Source organism: Girardinichthys multiradiatus, chromosome 10 (assembly GCF_021462225.1).
Source record: "Girardinichthys multiradiatus isolate DD_20200921_A chromosome 10, DD_fGirMul_XY1, whole genome shotgun sequence".
Classification (NCBI taxonomy): domain Eukaryota; kingdom Metazoa; phylum Chordata; class Actinopteri; order Cyprinodontiformes; family Goodeidae; genus Girardinichthys; species Girardinichthys multiradiatus.
In genome coordinates, this window is record NC_061803.1 from 685,876 (window position 1) to 711,901 (window position 26,026).

The 26,026-nt window shown below is 42.9% G+C and overlaps 1 protein-coding gene and 1 long non-coding RNA gene across 2 annotated transcripts in view; one reads left to right on the forward strand and one right to left on the reverse strand.

The window, feature by feature from the left end:
- Positions 1–405: 405 nt before the first annotated feature.
- On the reverse strand, positions 406–5,137 carry LOC124874929. The gene is made up of 2 exons (XR_007039917.1): positions 3,095–5,137; positions 406–1,062 (listed from the first exon to the last, which is right to left on the reverse strand). It is a non-coding gene; the product is annotated as an uncharacterized LOC124874929 (long non-coding RNA).
- A 182-nt stretch (positions 5,138–5,319) lies between these two features.
- Positions 5,320–26,026, forward strand: part of fam20cb (FAM20C golgi associated secretory pathway kinase b) — a 70,720-nt gene continuing 50,013 nt past the window's right edge. The window contains exons 1-3 of the mRNA XM_047376605.1: positions 5,320–6,491; positions 7,853–8,028; positions 13,221–13,299. Coding sequence (XP_047232561.1) covers positions 5,998–6,491; positions 7,853–8,028; positions 13,221–13,299 — 749 coding nt within the window. The 5' untranslated portion in view covers positions 5,320–5,997. The remainder of the gene's footprint in view (positions 6,492–7,852; positions 8,029–13,220; positions 13,300–26,026) is intronic.

Sequence of the window (26,026 nt, forward strand, 5' to 3'; positions counted from 1 at the left end):
CAATCGAACACAAAATGGCAGAGTAATCCAGCGCTACCCTCCCCCACCTGTTGCTGCGCACTTTTATAATGAGGAATTTAAAGAAGTGCCACTCTTTACAGTTATTAAGGTACAGCTGTTTTGTAACTACAGTTGAAAAGCAATGAGTGGTATATCTGTTAATGGGTGAGCTGCAGGCTAGCTACCTGAGCAGATAGCCTGACTAATCATCCAGCTAATAGACGTTTTTATAGTTGTGTAAAAAGCAGAATTAGATCAATTAGATCAGTTTGTATTTGAAATGATTGTGTTTTTACTGTCATTTTTTCTCAGGATCCTTTTCACTCAAGGTTCAGAACAACAGAACCTCATACTGGTGTCAGAGTGGTGGTTCTTGGAGCGGATCCAAAGGCAGGAGCAGATCGGTAAAAATAAAAAGGTTTAATAACAAAACAAAACCTACAGGCAGGCAGGTGGACATGAAACTGGCTTGGCAAAAACAGTTCTGGCATGGACAGCTGAACAGAACATAATAAACCAGCAAGGAGAACCAGAACAGAGGAGTATATATGAGGCACGGCACAGGTGAAGCTAGGAGACTGATTAGCAAGGTGCAGAGTGAAAACAAAACATAAATGGTCTAAGCAAAGGGGCAAGGACAATGAAACCAAAGCATAAATGTTAAAGTAACAGAACTAGAATGCACCATAATCAGAACAAGAAACTAAACTTAAAGAAATGACCTGAAGGACCACATGGAAAACATAAGCAATCATGAACAAAGTCCAAAACACAGCTTGGAGAACATAATCAGAATGAGAGAAATACCAAAAACAAAACCTCAAACTCCCTCAAATTATGACAACCGGACCAATTTGTACCAGTTAAAGTTCTGTAGACAATCATTGTCCTAATCACTGTTAGGTTAATTTTCAGGACCCATAGCAGTATCCATGTGGAGGTTCATCGGACTCAAACTCTGCATCAGAATCAAAGTTTAAATGTGTCAAAGGTTATTAATCCTACATAGTGTTTACTAACACTGATCAGTTTAGTTCCCGTGCCCCCTGTGATGTCATCAACCTGAAACACACAAAATACAGTTGGACGTTTTTAAAAGTTTACGAGCCATACTTTGTTACCTAGTTTGTTACATCTGTTAGTGAGAAACAGTACATGACTGGTTGGTGTATTTAAATACAGGACACATTACTGATTAGTGCAAATGAGAGCAATATAGCTTGAATTTTAATAAAATATTAATGGAGAAATGTGCATTGTTAAAACATAGAATATTACTTTTTTAAATGGCTGCTTTCTTCCATACTCAGGCATCATCTCGCTCTTAGTATCAGATTTCTTCTAAGTAAGACAGCAATTATTTCCATCCCTGTGTTAGCAGAGCAAAGTGACGATCACAAGGAGAACACGCGTCTCTCTCATGCATCCCTAACATGCAATCAAGCAGAATGTCAAGCCTGATTTGTGCTGACACCCACAGCTGATAAATATGTAAACAAAAGATGCGTCTTTCATTTCAACATTAGAAGGAAACGAATGAAAAGGAGCTGCAAATAACTGCAGCGTGTTGAAGCTGAAAGAAGAGCCACCTTCAGGGTGAGATGTTCTAAAGCATGTCTGAGAAGGCCTCTTGTGACTCAACGTGTTTTTACTTTATTCAGGTGGTTCAAGTTTTGAACATCTGGATCTAAACCAAGCAGCTGTGTATGGAAATGAGGAAGATGCTGGAGAAGATGAAGACTTATTGGGGTCAACAGAGGGCATGGTTATCTGTAAAATACATTGAAATGTGCCATATCAGATGCATTGTGTGCGCCGCTGTGCAGGGATGGAAGTTGGTCTTGTTCCCCTCTAAGCTGTGGTCACACCGAGGGCAGACACAGACAAATGAATTTATTCAGGCAGTATGTCTGGAAAGCTGATGATACAGAGTGAAACCCAACCTCCTCTTACTTTCTGTCCTTACAATATGAAACGACTGTCAGCAGCAGGGCCTGAGATGAATCTGTTCGCTTCAGTTCATGTTGCTGTGTGTGGTGCCAAGATGAACATATGCTTTCATCTGTTTCACATCATATTTCTTCCCCAGGGAAACATATAGTCATAGTTTAATAATATAAAGTTTATAGAAACTCTGGTGATTAAAGTACAAATGATGTCTTGTGTTAGAAACAAGCCAAGGATTATTTCTATGGAAACATTCATACATGAGGTGATTTAAAGTTCTTTATGAGCAGAGGCAACTAAAGCTATATTAGAGATGAGAAATACGTAGCAGAAGTAATAAAATGCTGCCTTGCCTGGTTTAGTTCTGGTCCAGAGAACTCTGACGGAGCAGGTCTCTGAAGACCTGACGGGTCCACATGGTTCCTACCAGACCAGTTCTGAGATGCAGAAATTTTAAGACGGTATTAGGCTAATTTAGAGCTCCACCCTGGTGCAGATGGTAGCACTGTTGCCTCTTCTTACATGGAGAGTGCAACCTGTCCAGGGTGTACCCCACCCCTCACCTAATGACTGCTGGAGATAGAGACCAGCCCCTCTGTGACTCTGCAAGCAGCTATAAACAGTAGATTGATAGGCTGATATAAAAAACAGGATCATTCACTCCAAAGTGGTCATGTGGAGACAGAAATGTGAAGTTGCAAGATCTGAGCTAGTGGTGCATATGAAGAGCCTTGAGGATCCCCACATGTGATTTTGTTAGCTCAGATGTATCATTGCTTGGTCACATGAAGTAGCTGTGGATGCCAAGTAGGATCTGAACCAATTTAGAACAGGACAAGAAGTCACCCACCCACTTTTCCAGTCCACCAATCAGCGATGAACTGTTGCTAACCTGTTGGCATGGTAACAGTAAGATGTTAAAGGGACTCTCAGAGGTGCCAATAATTGTGGCACTAGTAATTTTAAGAACAGATATTTTTAACATATTTCCTGCTGAATGAATGTGATCAAACTGAAGCTTGTATGTTTTCTACATTTTCAATGTTAGATTATGATGTTGTAATAAAGTTTATTTTTAGGCTCTTTACTAATTCATGTTTAGCTGTAACAGTATGAACTAAAGGTGGTCATACTTTCAGCCTCTCACCTGAATCTCTCTGGCAGACTTTGTATCAAACCACCTCCACCCTTCGCTCTCACAGAATGTGTTGTCTCTGCACAAAGGGACAGCCTCTGCTGAAAACATAGAGGACATAAATCCTGTGTACACACGACCCGGGTCTTAATGAGTTACCTGTTAGGATGACCTGCCTCCCCCCGCCCCGCCTGCATGTCCCCGATGATGATGTCTGAACAAAGTTCAGCTGCTTTATTCCTGTTGCTCAATCAGTCTGTGGCCGTGTTGTAAAAGAAAAACCTCAGCTGCAGGGAAAGTCAGACAAAGACTGAAATCAGACCCTGGAAATCCCAGAGATGGACTCTTTGGTCTCTGCTGGGACGTGTTGTCGTCTGGATTTCAGCTTTTCATAGTGACCGCTTCCATTTCAGCTCTGTGAATAAAACAATGTCATTAATTTGGTTCTGAGAAACCGTTGTTGTAGAACAGTCTGGTTCTGTCAGCGTGGCCCATACACTGATGTCACTTGACAGCAAACAAAATAAATAAACCGATATGCTGACATATGAACCCGAAACTCAAACAGTGCTGGTTATTCATCTTGAAAGGCTTGGCTACAATTACACAAGACAGGCCTCGTAAGGAACCAGTGACCCATTGACTGCTGTGATCCATGTCTGACTGACACCAGTACACATCCGTCTGCACTGGTTTCACCTCAGGCAAGCATGGTCAACTGGCTGCATGAAATCTGGACGGGCAGCAGGCATCCCTTTGTCTTCCTGCTTCAGACACTCGCTGGTATCAAACAGCAGAGGTCTGTCGGACCTTTTGGATTTGTTCAAAATCAGTCAGAGTGCCTGAAATGTCTGATGTATGAAATGTCCCTGATGCTCATGTTTAGTTTGGTTTCCCATCAGGATAACATCTCCCTCCTCCTTCATTCCCCGTAATAACTGCTTTAAGGAGGTAACCACCAGCAGTCAGGCCCTGGTCCAGCTGATACCTCTGATATTTCCCACCTTCTGTCTCATTAAAGCCACAAACTTTGAGACATTTTATATGACAGACCAACACAAAGCAGCATCATTGTCAAGTGGAAGGAACATCTTTTACAGATAAAAACATAGAACGTTTAGCATGCGAGCGGTATGTATTCATCCTCCCTAAGCCAGAACTTTGTAGAACCGCCTCCAGCTGCAGGTCTTTTGGGGTTTATCTCTACCAGCTTTGCAGTTCTACAGACTGAATGATTTGGCCAGTCCTTTTGCAAAATATCTCAAGCTCAATCAATTGGAGAAAGATGGATTGCTATAGATGTAGGTTTAGAAGTGGACTTTGACTAGGCCATTCTAACCCATGAATATTCTTTGGTCCATTGTATCTCTGGCTGTATGTTTATGGTTGGCAAACTGCAAACAGGCCTTTCTTTTAACAATCTCTAACAGTCTCCACGACTAAGTTCTGAGCTGTGGATCTCTACAGCTCCTCCAGAGTTACTAAGGGCCTCTCGGCTGCTTCTCTGATTAATGCTCTGTTTGCCCAGCCTGTCAGTTTAGTAAAACCAGGTATGCTTTCCTTTTCGATGATGATGTTTTGTGCTGGTCTTTCAAAAAAAAAACAAAAAAAAAAAACATTGAAACCAGTGAAATAATCTTTGGTTGTTGGTTGAAATGTGATCAAATGTGGAATAATTCTGGAAGGCATGAATCCTAATGAAGCTATGAATAAATGAGCTATAATAGTAAGGCTGTGTCTCTGCACTGTTTAAATCTGTCCTGCGATAAGAAAAACAGCAGATGCACTTTGTGGTGTTCATTTCATGCAACCATTGAACGGTATTTAAGATGCAATTGCTGCAGAGTGGCAACATCTCATGCAGGATGGAAGGTGATCCTCAGACTGAGGAGGGCTCTAATAGGCCTGTCTAAGGTATCATCTCAGAGGAGACATTTCAGAAAGGGGGGTTTGTCCAGCAGATGGATTTCGGTGCAAGAAGAAGACAACTTTGAGCTTGCAGGCTGCAGTAGAAACACGCCCTCTTCTTGAGCAGCAGGGATGTGCAACAGAACCTCTTCTTCCTCCTCTTTGCCTCTCTCTCTCTCTCTCTCTCTCTCTCTCTCTCTCTCTCTCTCTCTCTCTCTCTCTCTCTCTCTCTCCGGCTCTTCTTGGCCAATCTGCGCCCGGTGACGCTGCGCTAAAGGTTGGATCTAGTCTTGGCTTCATCATCATATTTAACACACCCACCCAGATTCCCACATGCTTACAAGGGGCTCGTTCTCTTCTCCAGCTGCAGGAAGCCCAGCGGTTCCTTCCGCTGAATACCTCAACCGCTCCGTAGGGCCGCTAGTTTTCTACGGGACGTGGGTGAGAGCACCGATTTCCGGGGACTTTCCGTGAACAACGCTGAAATGTGACGTTTGTCGTCCTTCTTTGGAACAACTGTCCCAGCCGAACTGGACTTCTCCGTTTCCTTTTCCGTCCCCTTGTTCTGGATCCGAACTGGACGGGGAGACTCGAGTCGTGCGCGCTGTCAGGTCTCTTGGGATCGTGCGTCCAGGATCGTGGGTCCAGGATCGTGGGTCCAGCTTCCGTGTTTCCTGTTTCACACCGGGAAGGGAAGGGAAGGGAAGGGAAGAGCACCGGGAAGAGGAGGATGAGGCTGGCCCAAATCTCCCGCTGGTCTGAACCCACCCGAATCTTCTTGACCCGGACGCCTCTGAGTAATTAGAGAAGAAGCTCTGGACTCCGGCTGAACGCTGACTCCTTTACTCAAGACGGCTGGTGAAGATGGGTCCTACCTGCTCAATGTGTATTTCATTAAACTGGCGTCCAGTCTGATCAACATCATCAGCGATGTAGTCAGTCTGTTCATCTGCGTCCTCATCATCTGCAGCAAGTTCTCGCATCTGTTAAAGAAGGAGACCGTGAAGATGATCCTCCTGCGCAAATTCCGGGTCCTGATCCTCATGGTGTTCCTGGTGGCCTGCTCCATGCACATCATGATCGACCTGCTACCCAAGCTGGAGCGTCAGGGCAGCGGCGGCTGCTCCTGCTCACACACGCCGAGCGAGGAGCCCGACCGCAGCTGGGCGAAGCAGGGCTGGCCCAACAAGCACACCCTGCGGATCCTCCAGGACTTCAGCAGCGAGCCCAGCTCCAACGCGTCATCCCGCTCCGTGGACCGGCTCCCAGCGGACCGAGCCCCGGGTCCGGAGCTCCTGGGCCAGCGCGCCGACAGGAAGAGACCCTTCACCCAGGAGGCGTGGGTGGCCAAGCACACGCCGGCCAAAGGTTCGAGGCTGTCGGCTCTGTTTGAGCATTCCTTATATAGAAGGTCTCTGCCGGGTCTGACGGAGGAGGACACGCTGTTCAACGTGAACACGGACCTCAGATTTGACCCCAAAGCAGCGGAGGACCCGGCATGGTAAGCAGGGGCGCATCTAGAGGGTCCTAGAGGGGGGGGACGGCTCAGATAAAAGCAGCAGCATTAGAGGAGTTTATTAGGTTGGCTGTGATGAAGAGCAGTAGACCTGATTTCATTGTTTAAGCTGCAGGGATGCAGACAGAAGTCAAAGTTTTTACCCGCCACTGCAAACCTTCATTATTATTAATCAAAATACTTTTATGTAACGTGTGTTTCACAAAAAAAAAAAAAAAAAAAAAAAACGGTTTATAAAGCAATCTTTGTTCATAAATCTGCAGTATAAATCCAACAAAAGACTGTAGATTTGCACATTAGGGCCAAATAAAAGCTGGTTTACTTTATTTTATTCTTGCTCAAAATTCTGTTTTTCCACGTTTATGTTTCTGAACTCCTCATTTTAAAAGGGAAAACATTCTTTCACCTAAAATTTTCTTCATATTTATGTGGCTAATAATTAACTTAGAAGAATAGAGAATAAGGCAAATATGGGAAATAAATGAATCATTCAATATTTTTGTAAAGCTCTAAAAATTCTCCCTGTTATCTTTAAGTTTAGTTGTTATTTAAAAAGTTGCACCCATGCTTATGATGATATGATATAAACTTAAAATTCCCACTTTTCAAATGTAATAATAATGTTTAGGACGTTTTAAGCCTCCAGAGGTTTTGAACTCTGATGTTGCTAACTGGGTTTTAGAAACCCGCTATAAGGTTCTAACAGCACTTCACCTACTCTAGTTCTTCCTGTGCAGTCAGAACCTGTAGAAACAGTTGTTCTCCTGCTTGATAAACTAAGCGCCCTGCTTTCACTGTGGTGGTTCCTAACGTTGGGAAGGTTTCAGCTGAGGGGCTTCATCACATAGACAGAAAGCAGGATGCTGCCCCCAACAGGTCAGTTGTAGAAATTCACCTCTGTCCTCTTGTTCATTACAGTCCCAATGGGTTGATTAAAGTTACCACCACTTCATAAATTTAGGCAAAGCAGCTTAATTTACATAGCATACATTCATTACCATCCTTTGGCCAATCATGATGTTACATCTATATTCCAGGTTTTGACACAGATATTTCCCTTCAGCCATGATCCCCTCAACCCATCGGTTTCTAAGGGGGCGTCTAGGCTGTTTCTGTGGTGCAGTGGGGAGCCTAAGGGGATTGTCTCTGTCCCCACGGAGTCGTTGAGTTGTTGTTGTAAATCTCAGAAGTCTTCAGTTTAAAATTTTTTCACTAATTATTATTTTTGTATAGTGACAGTGATCTCATCCTCATCCATGTTCATCACCTGTTGGATCACCCAAACCTGTAAATCCTCTCTGCTTTCCAGTTTATTTAAACCTCCTCTTCCTCCTGACACTGTCTAGGACCGGGGAGGGCACCGATGATGAGTTCAGCCCGACTGGGGAGATGACGGCAGAGTCCTACCCCAACTGGCTCCGCTTTCACCTTGGGATTAACCGCTATGAGCTGTACTCCAGACACAACCCGGTCGTCGATGCTCTCCTTGAAGACCTGGTGACGCAGAGGATCACCAGCGTCGGTGAGTCAGACACATGAAGGGGCAACGATAGCAAGGAACGGGGTACTGCAGTGCACAGATGGAGGTAAAGGTTCACCTAAACATCCAGTCTGACCATACACGTTAGGTCTAATTCAGATTATAAAACCATTTACGCCAATGTAGTAGCTCTGCATTCCCCTCCCCCACCTGTTGCTGGACATATGCACTTGCTTACAAGAAATAAAGGCAGTTGTTCGAAAGACATTTTAGTTTTCAATATGAAATAAATGTGAAATTATGGTACATTTTTTGCATGATTCTGATCAAATGTTAAAAAACGTATCTCAAACAATCACATTTTTCAAAAACACTCAGTAATGTTGTCCAAAACTAACAGCTTATCTCCTCACTGCCCCACATGCTTACGATTGAACGCACCAGCATGCACAAACACACAAGTATGCAAAATGAAAGAAAGGAAGCTGCGGGCTATCACACACCTCAATCTCCTCTGCCTGCACACTCCTGCCCTACAAGGCTCGGCACAGTCCTCCTTCACGATTTCACACAAAGAGCCAGAGAGGAACGCCTGGATCTCCATGCAAATCCCACAAGCACCGTGTGCTGTTTCTGTAGAGATCATTAAAGACCTCCTCCTGCTGAGAATGCAAGCAGGTTTCAGGCTGAGGTGATAATCCATGCACGCTGGAGCACCTTTTTGTGTCTTCTCTGTTCGGCTGTGTTTGACTCGAGCATTCCTAGAGTGCTTGTCGACTCAAGGTCGCCCATCTGTAAAAATATGTATTTCTGATTCCAGGTTTATCTGCCAATGACAACAATGTAACTAGCCTAAAGTGGAGATTAAATGCTTATCTAGGAGCAGGATTAGCTGTTCATGAAGCTCCCTTCCATGCTTGGTTGCTGTTATAATACAACACTTTCTTTTTCTGTCTATCTAGAGAAAATGTTGTCTAAGTTCTTTACATTTCTCTGTACTTTCAGCCTGTTTGGACACAGGAAGCGTTTCTGAGCATCTCTTGCCAGCTAAATACATGGTGCTTCAGTAATTACAGAGTCTTAACACAGGCTCCGGGCAGAATACCAATAAAGCCCAGCAGCAGTTGTCTATCATTTAAAGTTAAGGGTAGGAATGCTTAGATGTATTCTAGACTCTAACCTCCCTGCAGCAGCCTTCATGAAAGCAGGCCTGCTAAGAAAAAAGCAGCAGTTATGATACATTTCTGCAGCTGATTGGAAGTGCGTTTTACTCTGATGGTCAGAGATGGAGGTAAAGGTTTCTGCAACAACAACGTGGGCAGTTTACTGTGTGTAGGCTGAAACGAGATGGTATTTTAAGGCCTCTGCATGCATGAGGTCCTGATTGTTCCAGCCTGAGTTGACTTTATTTAACATGTTTCAAACATCCGAGTGAAAACTGTCAGCTTTGCAAAGGTCAGAAGGACATCGATTCCTTCGCCTCTCGTTTTTTTCTGTGTAAACAGTTTGTTTGTCCTCGTAAGTTTTGTATGTAGAAAAATAATGAAAGCATTGATCATTGGCGGAAAGCCACTGAAACGCAGCAAATCCCATCGATCAGTGTTGAAATCGCACCTTTGCTTTTTCAGCGTTTTAGGTCCCAGATGGGCCCTCAGACTGCATCATCATGTCAGGAAAAAGAGAGAAACCCAGAAGGATTGAAGGCTGGTTTTAAAGATAAACCGTCCAGAAAAGAACCGAACTCACAGCAAGACGTCAGGTTTCAATCTGCTCCAGGTTCAAACATACAATGACGCACGGCTGCACATATCCAACAGGACACTGCAGTGATTAGAGGAGCTGTGGTACAGAACCAGGACATGTCTTCTGTTTATTGTCCAGTTTATCTTCTCTTAGTACAATGTGTCCCAGTGAATATGTGATCTACCAAACGTTAATAAAAACGGTTTTTAATGTTTTAATGAGCCTTATACATCTGGGGAATACTGAAACAAATCTTATTGGCATATTGTTATGCTGGCACAAAAGTATAAATTAAAAATATGTTCATTGATCAGTAATAACAGATTATTACCTCAGTTATTTGTTACAGTAAAAAATCCATAATTCATCAAAAACCCATTTATTCTCAGTGTTAAGCTGAAGATAAAGATTCAGGTCCTAAGATGTAATTTTGTTTTAATAAATAACTTTTACTTCAGACCTCAGACACATCAATGCAAACGTATGGTAAATACCGCAGACTGTGGGACAATCGCCCCTTCGACGTTCAGAACCGTGGCAGTTTTGGTCATTTTTCTACCCAACCTTACGGCGTGCTGTGGTTCACAGTCATGCATCGGTTTAGACCCCCCAGGAGGACGTTTGATGAGTTAAAGTAATGTTTTAGAATCAGCCTATAGTCTGAACGCAGTCTGCTGTGAGAACTTGTGGTTACGGGACTTCATGAAATGGTCTAAAATGGGTTGTTCATGGGTGAAAAGGCGAGTGGACCTGGAGCAGTGACTGGTGTGACGGCCCTGGAGGTAAAAACTGCTAACAGCTGCAGAAGGACTAAACCCTATGATGACACCAGTAATGCTGTCTCTGCACAAGCTTCCTCTTCACGACCAGGGTCCAATTCAACCGTTGCACATAGGTTTAGGGTCCAATAATGAACTGCTGGTAGAGAGTCCCAGATCCGGGCTCAGAAGTGGAGCTGACCGAGCTGTCTCAGAAGGAACAACCTGTCTTTAACCATCCAAGCTTTACAGAACATTTTATGGTTCTTTTAAAAACCCATTTCCACACTTTGGCTTTTAGTTCTAGCTGAACAGAACATTTTCCATTTTATTCTGCTAATTGACATGATGGATGGATGGATGGATGGATGGACGGATGGATGGATGGATGGATGGATGGATGGATGGATGGATGGATGGATGGACGGATGGATGGATGGATGGACGGATGGATGGATGTTGGATGGATGGATGGATGGATGGATGGTAGATGGATGGATGGATGGTAGATGGATGATGGATGGATGGATGGTAGATGGATGGATGGATGGATGGATGGACGGATGTTGGATGGATGGATGGATGGATGGATGGATGATGGATGGATGGATGTTGGATGGATGGATGGATGGATGATGGGTGGATGGATGATGGATGGATGGATGATAGATGGATGGATGGATGATGGATGGATGGATGGATGGATGGATGGATGATAGATGGATGGATGGATGGTAGATGGATGGATGGATGGATGGATGGATGGATAGATGGATGTTGGATGGATGGATGGATGGATGTTGGATGGATGGATGGATGATGGATGGATAGATGGATGATGGATGGATGGATGGATGGATGGATGGATAGATGGATGATGGATGGATGGATGGATGGATGGATGGATAGATGGATGGATGGATAGATGGATGATGGATGGATGGATGGATGGATAGATGGATGATGGATGGATGGATGGATGGATGGATGGATGGATGATGGATGGATGGATAGATGGATGATGGATGGATGGATGATGGATGGATGGATGGATGGATGGATGGATAGATGGATGATGGATGGATGGATGGATGGATGGATGGATAGATGGATGGATGGATAGATGGATGATGGATGGATGGATGGATGGATGGATGGATGGATGGATAGATGGATGATGGATGGATGGATGGATGGATGGATGGATAGATGGATGATGGATGGATGGATGGATGGATGGATGGATAGATGGATGATGGATGGATGGATGGATGGTAGATGGATGGATGGATGGATGGATGGACGGATGTTGGATGGATGGATGGATGGATGGATGGATGATGGATGGATGGATGTTGGATGGATGGATGGATGGATGATGGGTGGATGGATGATGGATGGATGGATGATAGATGGATGGATGGATGATGGATGGATGGATGGATGGATGGATGGATGTTGGATGGATGGATGGATGGATGATGGGTGGATGGATGATGGATGGATGGATGATAGATGGATGGATGGATGATGGATGGATGGATGGATGGATGGATGATAGATGGATGGATGATAGATGGATGGATGGATGGTAGATGGATGGATGGATGGATGGATGGATGGATAGATGGATGTTGGATGGATGGATGGATGGATGTTGGATGGATGGATGGATGATGGATGGATAGATGGATGATGGATGGATGGATGGATGGATGGATGGATGGATGGATAGATGGATGATGGATGGATGGATGGATGGATGGATGGATGGATGGATAGATGGATGGATGGATAGATGGATGATGGATGGATGGATGGATGGATGGATGGATAGATGGATGATGGATGGATGGATGGATGGATGGATGGATGGATAGATGGATGATGGATGGATGGATGGATGGATAGATGGATGATGGATGGATGGATGATGGACGGATGGATGGTTGGATGGATGGATGGATAGATGGATGATGGATGGATGGATGGATGGATGGATGGATGGATGGATGGATGGATGGATCCATTCAATATTTGGTACATTTGCAGTTGTTGAACACAGTCTTGTTGGGTTTGGAACCGGGCCCGGTATCACAGGATGTTTTGGACCAGTCCTGTTTCAGTTTGTCCCTGGCCTTATGGACATTTTGTACTGATCCAGTGGACAGATGCCATAAAGCCGGACGCTGTGTCTCTGTCATTCTGTGTTTGTGTCTCTATGTTAGATCTTTACAGTCTAGAAATTCACTTCTAGGTTATTTATTATTTTTTATTTTTACACTTTTTCATCTATGTGTTTGTATCTAATGTTCACAGACACAAATTTGCTTAAGTTGTATTTTTTGTTATTTAGTTTTAAAATATTTTAGTTTTTGACCAAATGAAAGAATGAAAACAAGTCCATGTTGATCGGGTCGGGTTGGGACACAAAGACTGACTGGTATGAGCTCTAGATGGTAGCAGGGACGACTGTGGATCAGTAGGAAGAGTAGTCTTCCTACTTTTTGAAGGTTGTGGGTTTGATTCCAGATTTCAGCATGTTCCCCTGGGCAAGGCACCGATGTGTATACATGTGACTGGGTGAATGTGGCTTCAGTTAAAAACCAGCTGCCGGAGAAAATGTTTATTTTTATTATTTGTGGCTTTAAATTAAAATGTATTGATTTCTATTGCTGCTTTGTGTCAGTTTGCATAAAGATCACTGACTTGTTTTCTGTTTGACTCCAACAGCAATGAAGTCTGGAGGCACCCAGCTGAAGCTCATCATGACCTTCCAAAACTACGGCCAGGCGCTGTTCAAACCCATGAAGTAAGTCACACATGCGTGTATTTAGCGTGTTGTGTGCTGGTGGATTTCTCTCCGTGCTCTACCATGCAAACAGTCAGCCCATTTTCTTCAAGGAAAAATGATGCTTCAGCACCGATTATGCAGCTTTGTAGCTTGAACATCTTCCCATCTTCTCATTCTCATGACAACATCAGCCTCATTCGCTCACCCACCTCCCTGGTGATTTCAAAGATGTCTGACTGAAGGCTGTTAACAGGCATTTGGCTTCAGGTGATACATCTTATTCTTCAGCGGCCGTGTTGGAGGTCCTCAGCTCTCCGGCATTCATCTGTTGTATCTCATCTGTGACGTTTTCATAATCTCACGCATAAATTCTGGGATGTTTCCACTAACCTTGATTTATGATGTTGTTGATTGAATTTTATCTGCTTTTCTGTGGAGCATTATTGAGCTTTAATGCAGCTGTGGGACTGGGAATGTTTCCTGGAAATTTCTTCTGGTCCAACAGCAGACTTAGAAGATATGGATGAGTGTTATGTTAAAGATACTGTAACCTATGAGGCCCAGAGGAGCGATTCTGACCCAAGTGATCCGTTGCGTCATCATGTAGTGGCGAAAGTATGTGAAAATGCCTTTCAGCATATGCTCAATGAAGGTTCCCAGAGGAGAAATCCCAATGATCTTAATGACTGCATGACAGAACAGTCCTCCCAGTCTTAAATATTTGATATATTGCTGTTTTTGACGTTTGAAATGTAACCATTTGATCTGCTGCCTTTAGTACATTAGTAAGAGTATACGTTCATTAAAACTGCTCACAATTTATAAATAGAAAAAACTAATTTGCTCCCATGATGCATCTGTCTTCATTTATTTAGCAAATATTCAAAAGTTGCAGCTCAAATAGCTGAGCCTGAAGGTGCTGAGTAAGGGTCTGATATATTCTGCATTCCTGAAGATTAATTCCAGTTTTAAATAACGGATAGCTTCAAGCAGGCAAATCACCTAATAACCTAACATTCAGGAACTTTATCTAGAATCAGAATTAGAAAAGCTTTATTGCCAAGTACGTTTTTGGATATACAAGGAATTTGTTTTGGCGTCAGAAGCTAAAATATACCTTATAGATGACTGCAACAAAAGATTAAGAAGAAGAATGTTTCATTCTGTTTTCTAGATTAAATTGAAATATTGAGCGATTTGGACAAAAAAATACTGCAATATTTTTTTGGTCTTAAACAATTTCAATAATTAGAACGATACAGATTCAAGTTAAAATCTAATTTCTAAAAGAGTTTCTGTTTCGGTGGACTTAAAGAACAAATTAAAATAAATATTACAACATGAGGAATAATAATAACACTTGTGTTGAAAATCTGACTGAAACTAAACTCTGATTTTCCTCAAAGATTTCAGGACTTTATGGATTAAAAATAAAACTCTCTCAACCAGCAAAATAATGATGTATAAATCTTATTATCAGGACAATTTAAATCTGTGTGAGTTCAAGCAGAAAATAAAAGGACCGTTTTCCGTCTGTTCTCCATCCTGTGTTAAACAGCAAGCTTAATGCTGACCTCATGTATCATTTTAAAGCTTTAATTGTTGTTATTGATATTGTCTGTTTCTGGATAAATTATTGAAATAGTTTTATTGCTCAGCTCTAATTAAAAGCATCGCTCATTTTTGGCCAAAGTTAATAAAGGTCTGAAGGGCAGCATGTGGCTCCAGAGCCGCAGGTTGCCAGCCCCGACCTTTGTTGGACCTCATAGATTCTGATTTGTTGCACTGATCATATTTGGATGATTAAATATTTGATCTCTAGCAATTTAACCAGGTTTTTGGGGATCAGTGATTAAAATTAAACAGATAAAGTGGGATTCTCATTGACACAGTCAAACTTGCCAAGATGCATTCAGTTTGAAAACAGTAAGAAAATAAAAATATTACTCGCTTGTGGTTTGCATATTTTTCATCCAGTTTAACACTGAAAGACATAATTGCTGGGATCTTTAGGATTCAGCTGCAAAGCCCACATTCCTTGCTTCATCACCTGCTAATCCTATTTCTGCTAAGAATGAGTGAACTACGGTATAACGTATCATTAACGCCATAGAGAGGCAGCGGTGAAGAGCCAAGAATCTGTCGTCTTGAGATGACTCCTGCATGTAGGCTGCTTTAACAGTCCTCCACATGGTCTCAGGAACAATGAAAATATTCAGACGGATGCTGCAGTTTCAAACAGACATATCTAAGCTGCAACCCGGCTAACTACTGTTAGCTCTACAGGCCAATAACAGTGTTCTTCTAAGCCTTTTAGGCATAAAAATCCTTGCGACGCTCCCATTTTTAGAGGCTGTACATGACTGTGCGTGACTGATGATGGGACACAGGCCGCCGTCAGTATGTGTTTGTGTTTGGCAGCCATATTGGATTTGGTTAGAAAAGTCCAGCTTTTCAAGTCAGGATTCTGACGTCATGAAAAAATTAACAGAAAGGAAGCTGGAAAACAAGACAAAGATGGAAACTGTAACATGTTTACGGTTCAGAGTTCTTGATTTTATCCCAGACAGAACATAAAACATGTGACGATTGGATTTCTCACCAGATTTGGTGGAAACCATAAACATGCTGTTCACCTGGTTAATGATAAAATGCTTCCAATGCTGTCGGATTAGTTCACGTTGGCTTTGTCGGTCCAGTCGCATTTAGATGATAACAGAAGAAGAGCTGCTTGATCCTAATGCCACAATGATTGGTGGATTTAAATGTCACATTTCCTTTGTTATTGTGCTTGTGAATTAATTGTGGGTTAATGGTTCTTACTCATCCTGGTGTGTAGCCTCTGGTGTCAGCCTGGAGAGCGGGGTTAAGCCTTCGGATGATAGGTAGGAGGGAGGGCGGAGAAGCTATTCAGAGACTTTGTAATTACTGCTTCAGTCGCACCACACCGAGTCAGGCCCGACGCAACAAGCCTGAAATCATCTTGACAGGCTGGGAGGAGACCAGATGAGAGAGAGGTGAGAGGAGGCGAGAGATGGAGGAGAGGAGAGCGGAGGAGGAGTGGATGGAGGAGAGGGAGTGTTGGTTGGAGTCCACAGAATATGCCTGAGCACGGCTTCACGCTGTTGGAGGTAAATTTGTGTTCTGACACCTGGGCCTGTCAGAACTGCCGTAAAAACAGTAAAAGCTACACGGACTTAACTTTGACCAAACCGGTGACTGATGCAGATGTTTGTGTTTCTGCTTGCAGCGTCTTGTAAAAGTGTTCATGTCCCTTTAACTTCTTCAGCTTGTTTCATTGGGATTTAATGTGAAGAACAGGGAAGGAAAAATGACTGATGATCTTCAGATGTTTGTGTTTAGCTTCCCTGGGTCAATATTCTGGAGTTTGTCTCAAACAAAACAGCTCAAGCTCATTCAGATGGCATGGAGAGCATTCGTGAACATCAGTTTTCAAATGGTATGGACTTTGACTAGGCCATGTTGTTCTTACCTGACATCACAGTTTAAATCTGAGATGTTAAAGCTTGGAATATTGTTGTAGAACCTAACCCTGCCTTGATCTTCTCCAGAACTTTCCCCCAGACCTGTCTGCTGGGTTCCTTGGTCTTCATGATGCTGGTTGTTCTCTAATGTTCTCAAATGAACCCCTGAGACCGAGAACAGCTGCTGTTAGACGTAGATAAAATGACACACAGCTGGACTCTGGCTACTGATTTGGTGACATCTGACTGGATTTTATTTAGGGGAATTGCAATAAAAGGGTCTCAATCCAAAAGCGCACCTTGTTTTCTGATTTTCATTTGTATAGAACCTTAAAACTATAATTTTCCCTCCATTTCACAGTGACGCAGATCTATGAGTGTGTTGAAAATAAAAGGCACTGCCGGTTAGGGGTTAGGGTTCAACATGACAACATGTGGAGATATTCACGGGGTATGACTAATTTTGCATGGCCTCGTTTCTGGGTTCAGACTTGCATGCTCAGCCTAACAACCACACAATGACACACATCCACTAACACCCAGAATCATCTTCTTGTTCTTCAATCTGCTGCTGAGCTTCCACATGCAGCATCAAAGGAGTCAGCGGCCCCAGGATCAAAGACCGCTCCGCCTCTGCTGTTATTCCCAGCTCTTCTTGGCTCTGATGCAAATGTGTGCCACGCAATCGGGCCGCCCAGGCAGGTCGGCAGGCATGCGTGCCGCTTCTCGGTAGCTATCGACCGGTCAGCCGTCAGTATCTTTGGAAAGCTGCACTCTGGTTGTTCCTCTGTGTTTGGATATCGACTCCTCTGTCTCTTTTTCCTCTCTCAGTGTTCTCCCTCATTCTGTCTTTAATAGCCTTTCAGTATCGATCCTTTAGGTGTTTTTTTTGGTTTTCTTCTGTCCTCTAAAAGAGAAGATCTGAAACTCCAATCAGTTCTTCTTTTTCTATGGTGTCATGGTTCCTCTAGGACCAGGACCAAATACACCCTGGGTGGGATTTCTCTGTATTTGTGCGATGCTACAGTCTGCCCTTCAGGGCCTGTTCTCTGTGATGTAGCAGAGAACAGTCTTGCTCCATCCTTGCAGACCTGGAGTTCACCTGGTATTAACCAGTCTAGTCCAACTCAAGGCTGGTTTCGTAACGCATGTCTAGCATGAAGGATAAGTGTGGCTTTATGTGGAAGAAGAGAAAATCTTCACTGATGCCCAACCCAGGATTTCTGAGGCTTACGGATGAATACATCATTTCACAACAACCAGTACTGTAACCCAAACTAATGAAGAAACGCCATTTTCTCCTGCCAAGGTCCAAAATAACCATGAATACAGAACTATCATCATTTCTGCCCCTGTGCCCTGCAAGTGAACACTTTCTGCTTCAACAGCAGGTACTAAGTGAGTTCAAGTGAAAGTGTGCTGCTTTAGAAAAGATGCAGAGATGGGTTGCTTCAGGTCAAGTAGAAGGAGCTGCTTCATGCATCCTAATATTTTGTGCTGGCTTATATTCTGGAAATGGGAATGCCCTCACATCTAGTTCAAGAGATGCCATCAATGACTGATAAATACATTCATAGCAAGTATGGTAGAGCAAGAGGCCTTACTCTGTCTGGAAAGTAGGAATCCATTGCAGCAATGGTTTTAGGAAGAGTTATAGGAAAAAGGCAGCTGACTGAATCAAATACAGGGGTTGGACAATGAAACTGAAACACCTGTCATTTTAGTGTGGGAGGTTTCATGGCTATATTGGACCAGCCTGGTAGCCAGTCTTCATTGATTGCACATTGCACCAGTAAGAGCAGAGTGTGAAGGTTCAATTAGCAGGGTAAGAGCACAGTTTTGCTCAAAATATTGAAATGCACACAACATTATGGGTGACATACCAGAGTTCAAAAGAGGACAAATTGTTGGTGCACGTCTTGCTGGCGCATCTGTGACCAAGACAGCAAGTCTTTGTGATGTATCAAGAGCCACGGTATCCAGGGTAATGTCAGCATACCACCAAGAAGGACGAACCACATCCAACAGGATTAACTGTGGACGCAAGAGGAAGCTGTCTGAAAGGGATGTTCAGGTGCTAACCCGGATTGTATCCAAAAAACATAAAACCACGGCTGCCCAAATCACGGCAGAATTAAATGTTCACCTCAACTCTCCTGTTTCCACCAGAACTGTCCATCAGGAGCTCCACAGGGTCAATATACACGGCCGGGCTGCTATAGCCAAACCTTTGGTCACTCATGCCAATGCCAAACGTCGGTTTCAATGGTGCAAGGAGCGCAAATCTTGGGCTGTGGACAATGTGAAACATGTATTGTTCTCTGATGAGTCCATCTTTACTGTTTTCCCCACATCCGGGAGAGTTACGGTGTGGAGAAGCCCCAAAGAAGCGTACCACCCAGACTGTTGCATGCCCAGAGTGAAGCATGGGGGTGGATCAGTGATGGTTTGGGCTGCCATATCATGGCATTCCCTTGGCCCAATACTTGTGTTAGATGGGCGCGTCACTGCCAAGGACTACCGAACCATTCTTGAGGACCATGTGCATCCAATGGTTCAAACATTGTATCCTGAAGGCGGTGCCGTATATCAGGATGACAATGCACCAATACACACAGCAAGACTGGTGAAAGATTGGTTTGATGAACATGAAAGTGAAGTTGAACATCTCCCATGGCCTGCACAGTCACCAGATCTAAATATTATTGAGCCACTTTGGGGTGTTTTGGAGGAGCGAGTCAGGAAACGTTTTCCTCCACCAGTATCACGTAGTGACCTGGACACTATCCTGCAAGAAGAATGGCTTAAAATCCCTCTGACCACTGTGCAGGACTTGTATATGTCATTCCCAAGACGAATTGATGCTGTATTGGCCGCAAAAGGAGGCCCTACACCATACTAATAAATTATTGTGGTCTAAAACCAGGTGTTTCACTTTTATTGTCCAACCCCTGTACATCATACTAGAATAAGGATCCCTTGAGCCACGCTTTCATCTGCTTTAATTAACCAGCATAAAGAAACACAAATTAATGCTTGAAGGTATGTAATGCTTAATAAAAGACGGAACAGACGTTACAAACAGGAAATGAATATAAATGGTAATTACTGTTTCTGTATAGACCTTCCCTTAACAAAGAAAAAAATCACTTATGTGAAATTTGTTGTTTGTTTCTTCTATTTTTAATAGAGATGCACCAATCACAGTTTGGTGGCTGATTTCTAAAGTTTTAAGCTGTCAAGTAGGATTTTAGCTGATTCCAATTAATCTTTAAGAGCCACATAGAAACAGTATTTAAAATATGTTCTTCCAGCTTTGATATTAGAAGCAGCAGAGATGTCACACTGTGTGTATGAGAAAGCAGTCGCTGTAAAACAACGTTTCACAAATTTATAGGAAAGCATACTGGTTATTATGCTGGTGATAGCATCTTATATCAACTATTAGCGCCAATAGCATTACTAAAACACCAGGAGGTCTCTCTCTCTCTGTATTCCATGAATAAACTGTTAAACATGGGTGATAGAGAATAATTTCCTGTTAAAGGCTCCTCATAGCTCTGTTATTTCTTCCTGATACAAATGTGTATTTTCTCCTCACCAGTCAGCTGCTCCCTTATGGTCTCATAGAGAACATTAGTCAACATTAGTCAAGAGGACACCCTAAAATTATTCACAAAGATCTGATCATGAGTTGAGGCCTGGTTTTGTTCCCTGGTATTCTGAACCTTCTTCCTGATGGCCCATTCAGAGGATGGAGAACTTGCTGAGAGCCTGCAGTGATTTATGGCTGTGTGTCTGGAAAGGTTCTGTTTGGGCTCAGACTGTCATCACCAGGTTACTACGAGCATGTTATTATTTCATATCAGACGTCTTGGACTGCCTGGTTCGATGTTAGCGTGATGTGGTTCCTCACTGCTGCTGAGTTCCTATCATCCAGTTTATTGTCCTCTACAAGGACGGAGGAACGATTATCTGCTATGTGATAACCACTGGTTGTTGGTCAGGTTTTTAGCTACTGGTGTTTAGGCTGGGATTTGTATTGTTACACTGATTATTCTCCCAGTGGCACAAACATCCATGCTGAGAAGTAGGAAATCACAGCAGCTTGTGGAGGAAGTGACATCTAGCCTTTAAAACACAGTTAAAAACCAGATGTTTACACTGTATGAATGAGATTAAACTTTAACTGTTGTTACCAAAATTAGTTCTATTTCCTAAATACCAGACTGTATGCATTAAAAAGGTGGACAAGGTTGTTTCCTCTGGCGTCTGGAAGCAGTATGATGGGATATATTTGAAACCAGACCTTTTTAAAACCTTAAAACCGGTAACCAACTGAGAAGAACCAAACAACCTTTGCTCCAAGTTTCTGTGAAAACAGAAACAGACTTCTGCCTCACAGGGTTCTTGGAGTAAAATAATCTCGCTCTGTCTGTTTTGTTGATTTCTCTCCAGTTGCTCTGGTGTGAACTCCTTTATGAAGCCGTTGCTGTAAAGTGTAAAGAGTTTGCGAGAACACGAAGCCCATTAAACGATGAGCGCAAGTCATCAGCAGAGGAAGGCGTGGGAAAGGCCGATGATGATGGATGTAATCATGGTCTCCTGCCTCAGTTTAATTGTATCGCTTGTCAATCAGTCGGCTTTCTGGCTCGGCGACACGCAAATCAATCTGAGCATTTCTAGAAGAGATATCTCCTCTTTCCGCTGCCCCTCCTCATTCTCTGCAATCTATATCTGTGCAGAGCTCGGTGCGTGAGTAATTTTTGATTGACGTGCTGGGGGAGTCGAGAGACGAGGGCCCCATAATGTCACCTTGTTTGTGTCAATAACATATCGACAGAAGCACAAACAACAGCCTGGAGGAAATGTGTGTGTTAAATGTGAAATATAAGCGGGAAATTGGCTGCATATGAGGGCTGGAGTTGTATCATCAAGCTGTGGGAGATGAAGAAAAGAGCTTCATCTGTAGATGATGAGATGAAAATCTTTATTATGCTGTTTGGTAATATAAATGAGACTAAATCTGAACTCATGTTAAAAAAAACATAAGGATTCAGTCTTTTAATAAAAATATCACAAATGTAATATCTATACATATATTTATTTGGTTTTGCTCACTTGTGTAAATGATCTTTATACTGTATTCACAAGGTCTCTTGTGCCTCTGCTTCGACTTTGAGTCAGGAAATAAAGGGATGAACCACAGAAGGACATAGATGATGAAACAGATGAAACTCATAGCAGCACAGTGGCAAAGCTGGAGGGTCCAAAGTATAACTTTATCCCTCAGATTTACTGGCCTACTTATCAACAAACACTGCTAACAGGACTTTGATTCAAGCCATGAACCAAGTTCCCCAAACTGGTAAAGCACAGGAACAGACAGGGCTGGTTACTGGTGTCAGGGTAAACTAATACCGGCATCATGAATAACTGTCCAGGTGGTGCGGCAGTGGTGCAGTGGTAAGAACGTAACCGTCACGGGTTCAAGTCCCGGCCCATTGACCTTTGCTGAATGTCTTTTCCTCTTTCCCTTCACCCCATCTCCTGTCAGCCAACTTACAAAATAAAGGCCACTAGTGCCACAAAAAAATTTACCTTAAAATAAATAACATCCCAGCCTCGCCCTACTAGACATTTTGCTAGTAAGCAGCTAACACAGTCTGATTATCAACTAGGCCTTGCTGCCATGAACCTTTTAGACAGGTTGAAGTCTGCAGCATAAACTGTGTAGCTATCACACGCCATGCTTGCTGCACAAATGCCACCACAGAGTTTACACAACAACTACTTCAGTATTGTAGCAGTGACCCAATAATAACAGAACTTAATCTCATGCAACACTATGCAAACACTTTGTCTGTGCCAATGAAGGTTCATTCACATCAAGATGATCAAAGTAACACTGACGTTGTGACCTACTTTCTAATGAATTGAGCTACTAATTATCTGGTCTCTTTGGGGCATTCATAGAGCATCTAGACACTTTTCTGCTTATGTCAGCATACATGGGATGAAAGCAGTTTGAGCAGCTTTGGTTTTAAAAATTTGTTATAAAATTGGACAAAATAAAATTGGTAAATTATAATATAATTACATAATTATAATTAAAGCTGGAAGCAACATTGGGCAACCCTTGCAGCTCATCGCCGCTATCGCGACTGTGAGAAACTGGCATCGTCGCCTCCACGTGACCGACGAGCCTGGCGCTTGATTCCGCACCTTGCCACTAGGTGGTACTGTCAGCAAACCTGTCATTTGGTTTGTAGTGGGTGGGGCTAAAGTGATGTCATCAGTTGACCATGTTCAGCATTCGTCCACAATGATGCATACCAAACTTGAAGTGGATCCGATGATGTATGAGGGAGAAAAAGTGGATGACGTTTCCTAGGGGTTGCCATTGATCCAAATTCCAATGTAATCCAATAGAGCTGTTTGGGGGTTGACAAAGATCAACCATATTCAGTTTGAAGTAAATCGGACCATGCATGTGTAATTTAGACGCAATTGGATACAATCAACTTAGACCATCTTGTTATTTGTCACTGGGGACAGTTTCATGTTGATTAGGTGACAGGGGTCAAGTATGGACATTACACTTACTGTTCTCAGGGGGTGGGTCTACGATGATGTCAGCATTTGACCATTGAATGTTGTTTGGATCCAGATGTGGATCAATCACAGGTTTCGTTTCTCTGCGACTTTGCTTGTTCTAATTGTTCCTCTCAGGGATTATTGTTCGCTCTGCAGTTTTTGCTAAGGGAGAAATTACAAGCAGTGAAAAAGTTGAGGAACAGAACCAGTGTGTAGAACCTGATCCAAAGAAATACGACACCGGCACATTAAGCACAGCTGTGCAGCAGTGTTCATGTGTGCTGAAGGTGTTTCCCTTAGTGCAGCGCAGGGGTGCATGCGATCAAATGGAGCCGCCTGGTTTAGCAGTCTGACCTCCTTACTGCGTTCCCTACAAGGCTGGGGCGAGTTATCTGGAGCCGGTGCATCCGGATCATTGAGATCACAGCTTCACTGGGCTTTGCTGGGTGTGAGGCAGCTTGTCTGGCATTTTCCCTCTGGTATTTTTGAAAATATGTTACCGTCTGTTAAACCTGCTCTTTTCTATTGAATTTTTGTAGAAAGAGGCACAAATGAAGTGATCAATAATGGACGAGCTAGTGCCACAGGGCAACTTTGCACATTGTGTTATTCACTTCCCTCATTTTAGCAAATCATTACTTTCTACTCAAAATACAACCTCTTAAAATGGATTGTAGATGGATGCAGCGTGTACAGTGGGACTCTAATGCATCGTTTTTAATCTCTGGATACCAACTCTGCTCAGGTTCACAACCCTGAGCTTTTTTAACATTTCTACATTGAAGTATTTTTAAAAATCAAAACCCTAATTTGCTTGTGTTTGGAAGCTGCAGAAAAAATATTGGTCTTAGCAAAGATAGTGCAGACTATTATTTAAGCAATATAAGATATTATTTCAGCTGAAGCAGGGATGTAAGTTAAAACTTATTATATATTGTATGAAATTGAGCAATCTTACATGCAATACTAGGAAACTGATGCAGAATCTCATGCATGAACATGCGTCCATTGGAATATAATCTGTAAACCAAACCATGCAGCTGCAATTAAAGCCAAAGGATAAACTCACCCATTTGGATAATTGTCTTATAATGTGAGCCAAATGTTGTAATGGGCGGCGGTGTAATAGACAATGAGCACTGTAGACTTATGGTTTGCTGCTCTATAGAAAATCACTCCTTGAGCCTGCAGTAACAGAAGCTTATGCAACTAATCTATGGTCTAGTGGGGCTGTGGGAAGCTGCCCATATCCCTCAGTAAAAATCTGTTAATGTAGCGCTGGCGTTCTGCCATCTACAGTAATCAGCCATCATGATTCATGCACATATTAGTGAGCAGGTGATGTTTTCTTCTGCAATGTATTCTAGCACAGAGCGCCACTTTTAATTAGAGAGGCTGATTAGCATTAAGTTGAACATATCTGCTAGTCGTTGGTTTCATTTTTATGATCCCAAAACTGAACATCTGCTGGTGCAACTTTGCTTTCATATGTGTGTGTTTGTGTGTGTGTGTGTATGTGTATGTGTGTGTGTGTGTATGTGTGTCACATTGCTACTGCCACCCTCCGTGACTGTGGACATTTGGTCTCCTAGCTGTCACAACAGCTTTGGTTAACTTGGAGACTTGGAGGAGGAGAGAGTGGTCGTATTTCTTCTTCTTTTGATGCTGATTTCTGCTTGTCTTCATTGACAAGGTGAGGATCACTCTGCTGCCAATTCCACGCAGCTTCTCACCCGTTCCCCGCTGGAACATCTTTATGATACGATCGTTCAGCCGCCCCCTTCAGGTACATGTTATCAGCTCTAATGCTGTGTTGAAGGAACGATAACACAGTTCTGCAGCCAGAAATGACGAGCCAACTTCCAATCTGCATATCAAAGCCACAGCTAAAGTCCTCTGCCATCTGTGTGTGCATGTGTGCTAACACACTCACACACACTCTCAGATGCATTGTAATGATCTTCCTCTGCAGTCTCAGAGGCAACTTGTTCATGGTCTATTAAAATCCTAGTTCATCCTTGAAAAACTCATTGTTTCTTGGAAATTATGAGAAGAAGCTTAATTACTCAATCATAAGCATCTGAGAGAGGCTGATACTTGCTCTGCGTTTTTGTGGGAAACCGTTCTTTGAAACCATCTGTCATCTTGTCACTTCGTCTTGAAGAGGCTGTCACTCAGAGACAGGCTCTCCTCCGTCCCTGTCTGGACTCAGCACACCTCAGCAGCTGATGTGACAAAAGCAGCAGACATTGATTCATCCTGCCTGAGCCTGGCCTTCCACAGCAGCATCCTTGCCGAGGAGCAGCTGCAGAGAGCATGGGCACAGAGGGTGTTTCATGACTGGAAATAGGCCTTTAATGTCTTCCCTGGAGTCCCAGAACAAAGGGGGTGTATGACAGCTTCATGAGTCCTGAATGCTCCAAATACAGGTTCTTTAACGGGCTGAAAAGAACCAGAAATGTGGTGCTTGATTTACATTTGAAGGCCAAGTATTCTCATTTTAGAGCCAGAAAACCTAAAAATCTTTAAAGCATAAATCACATTCAGACTTTTCATTGTTTGTTGAAGCCATGGACTAAAATGTCTTGGGTGTGTTTTCTCCACAGAATTTATACAAAATAAATAAATAGCATCACTGCTGCTAAAATAATATAACATATTGT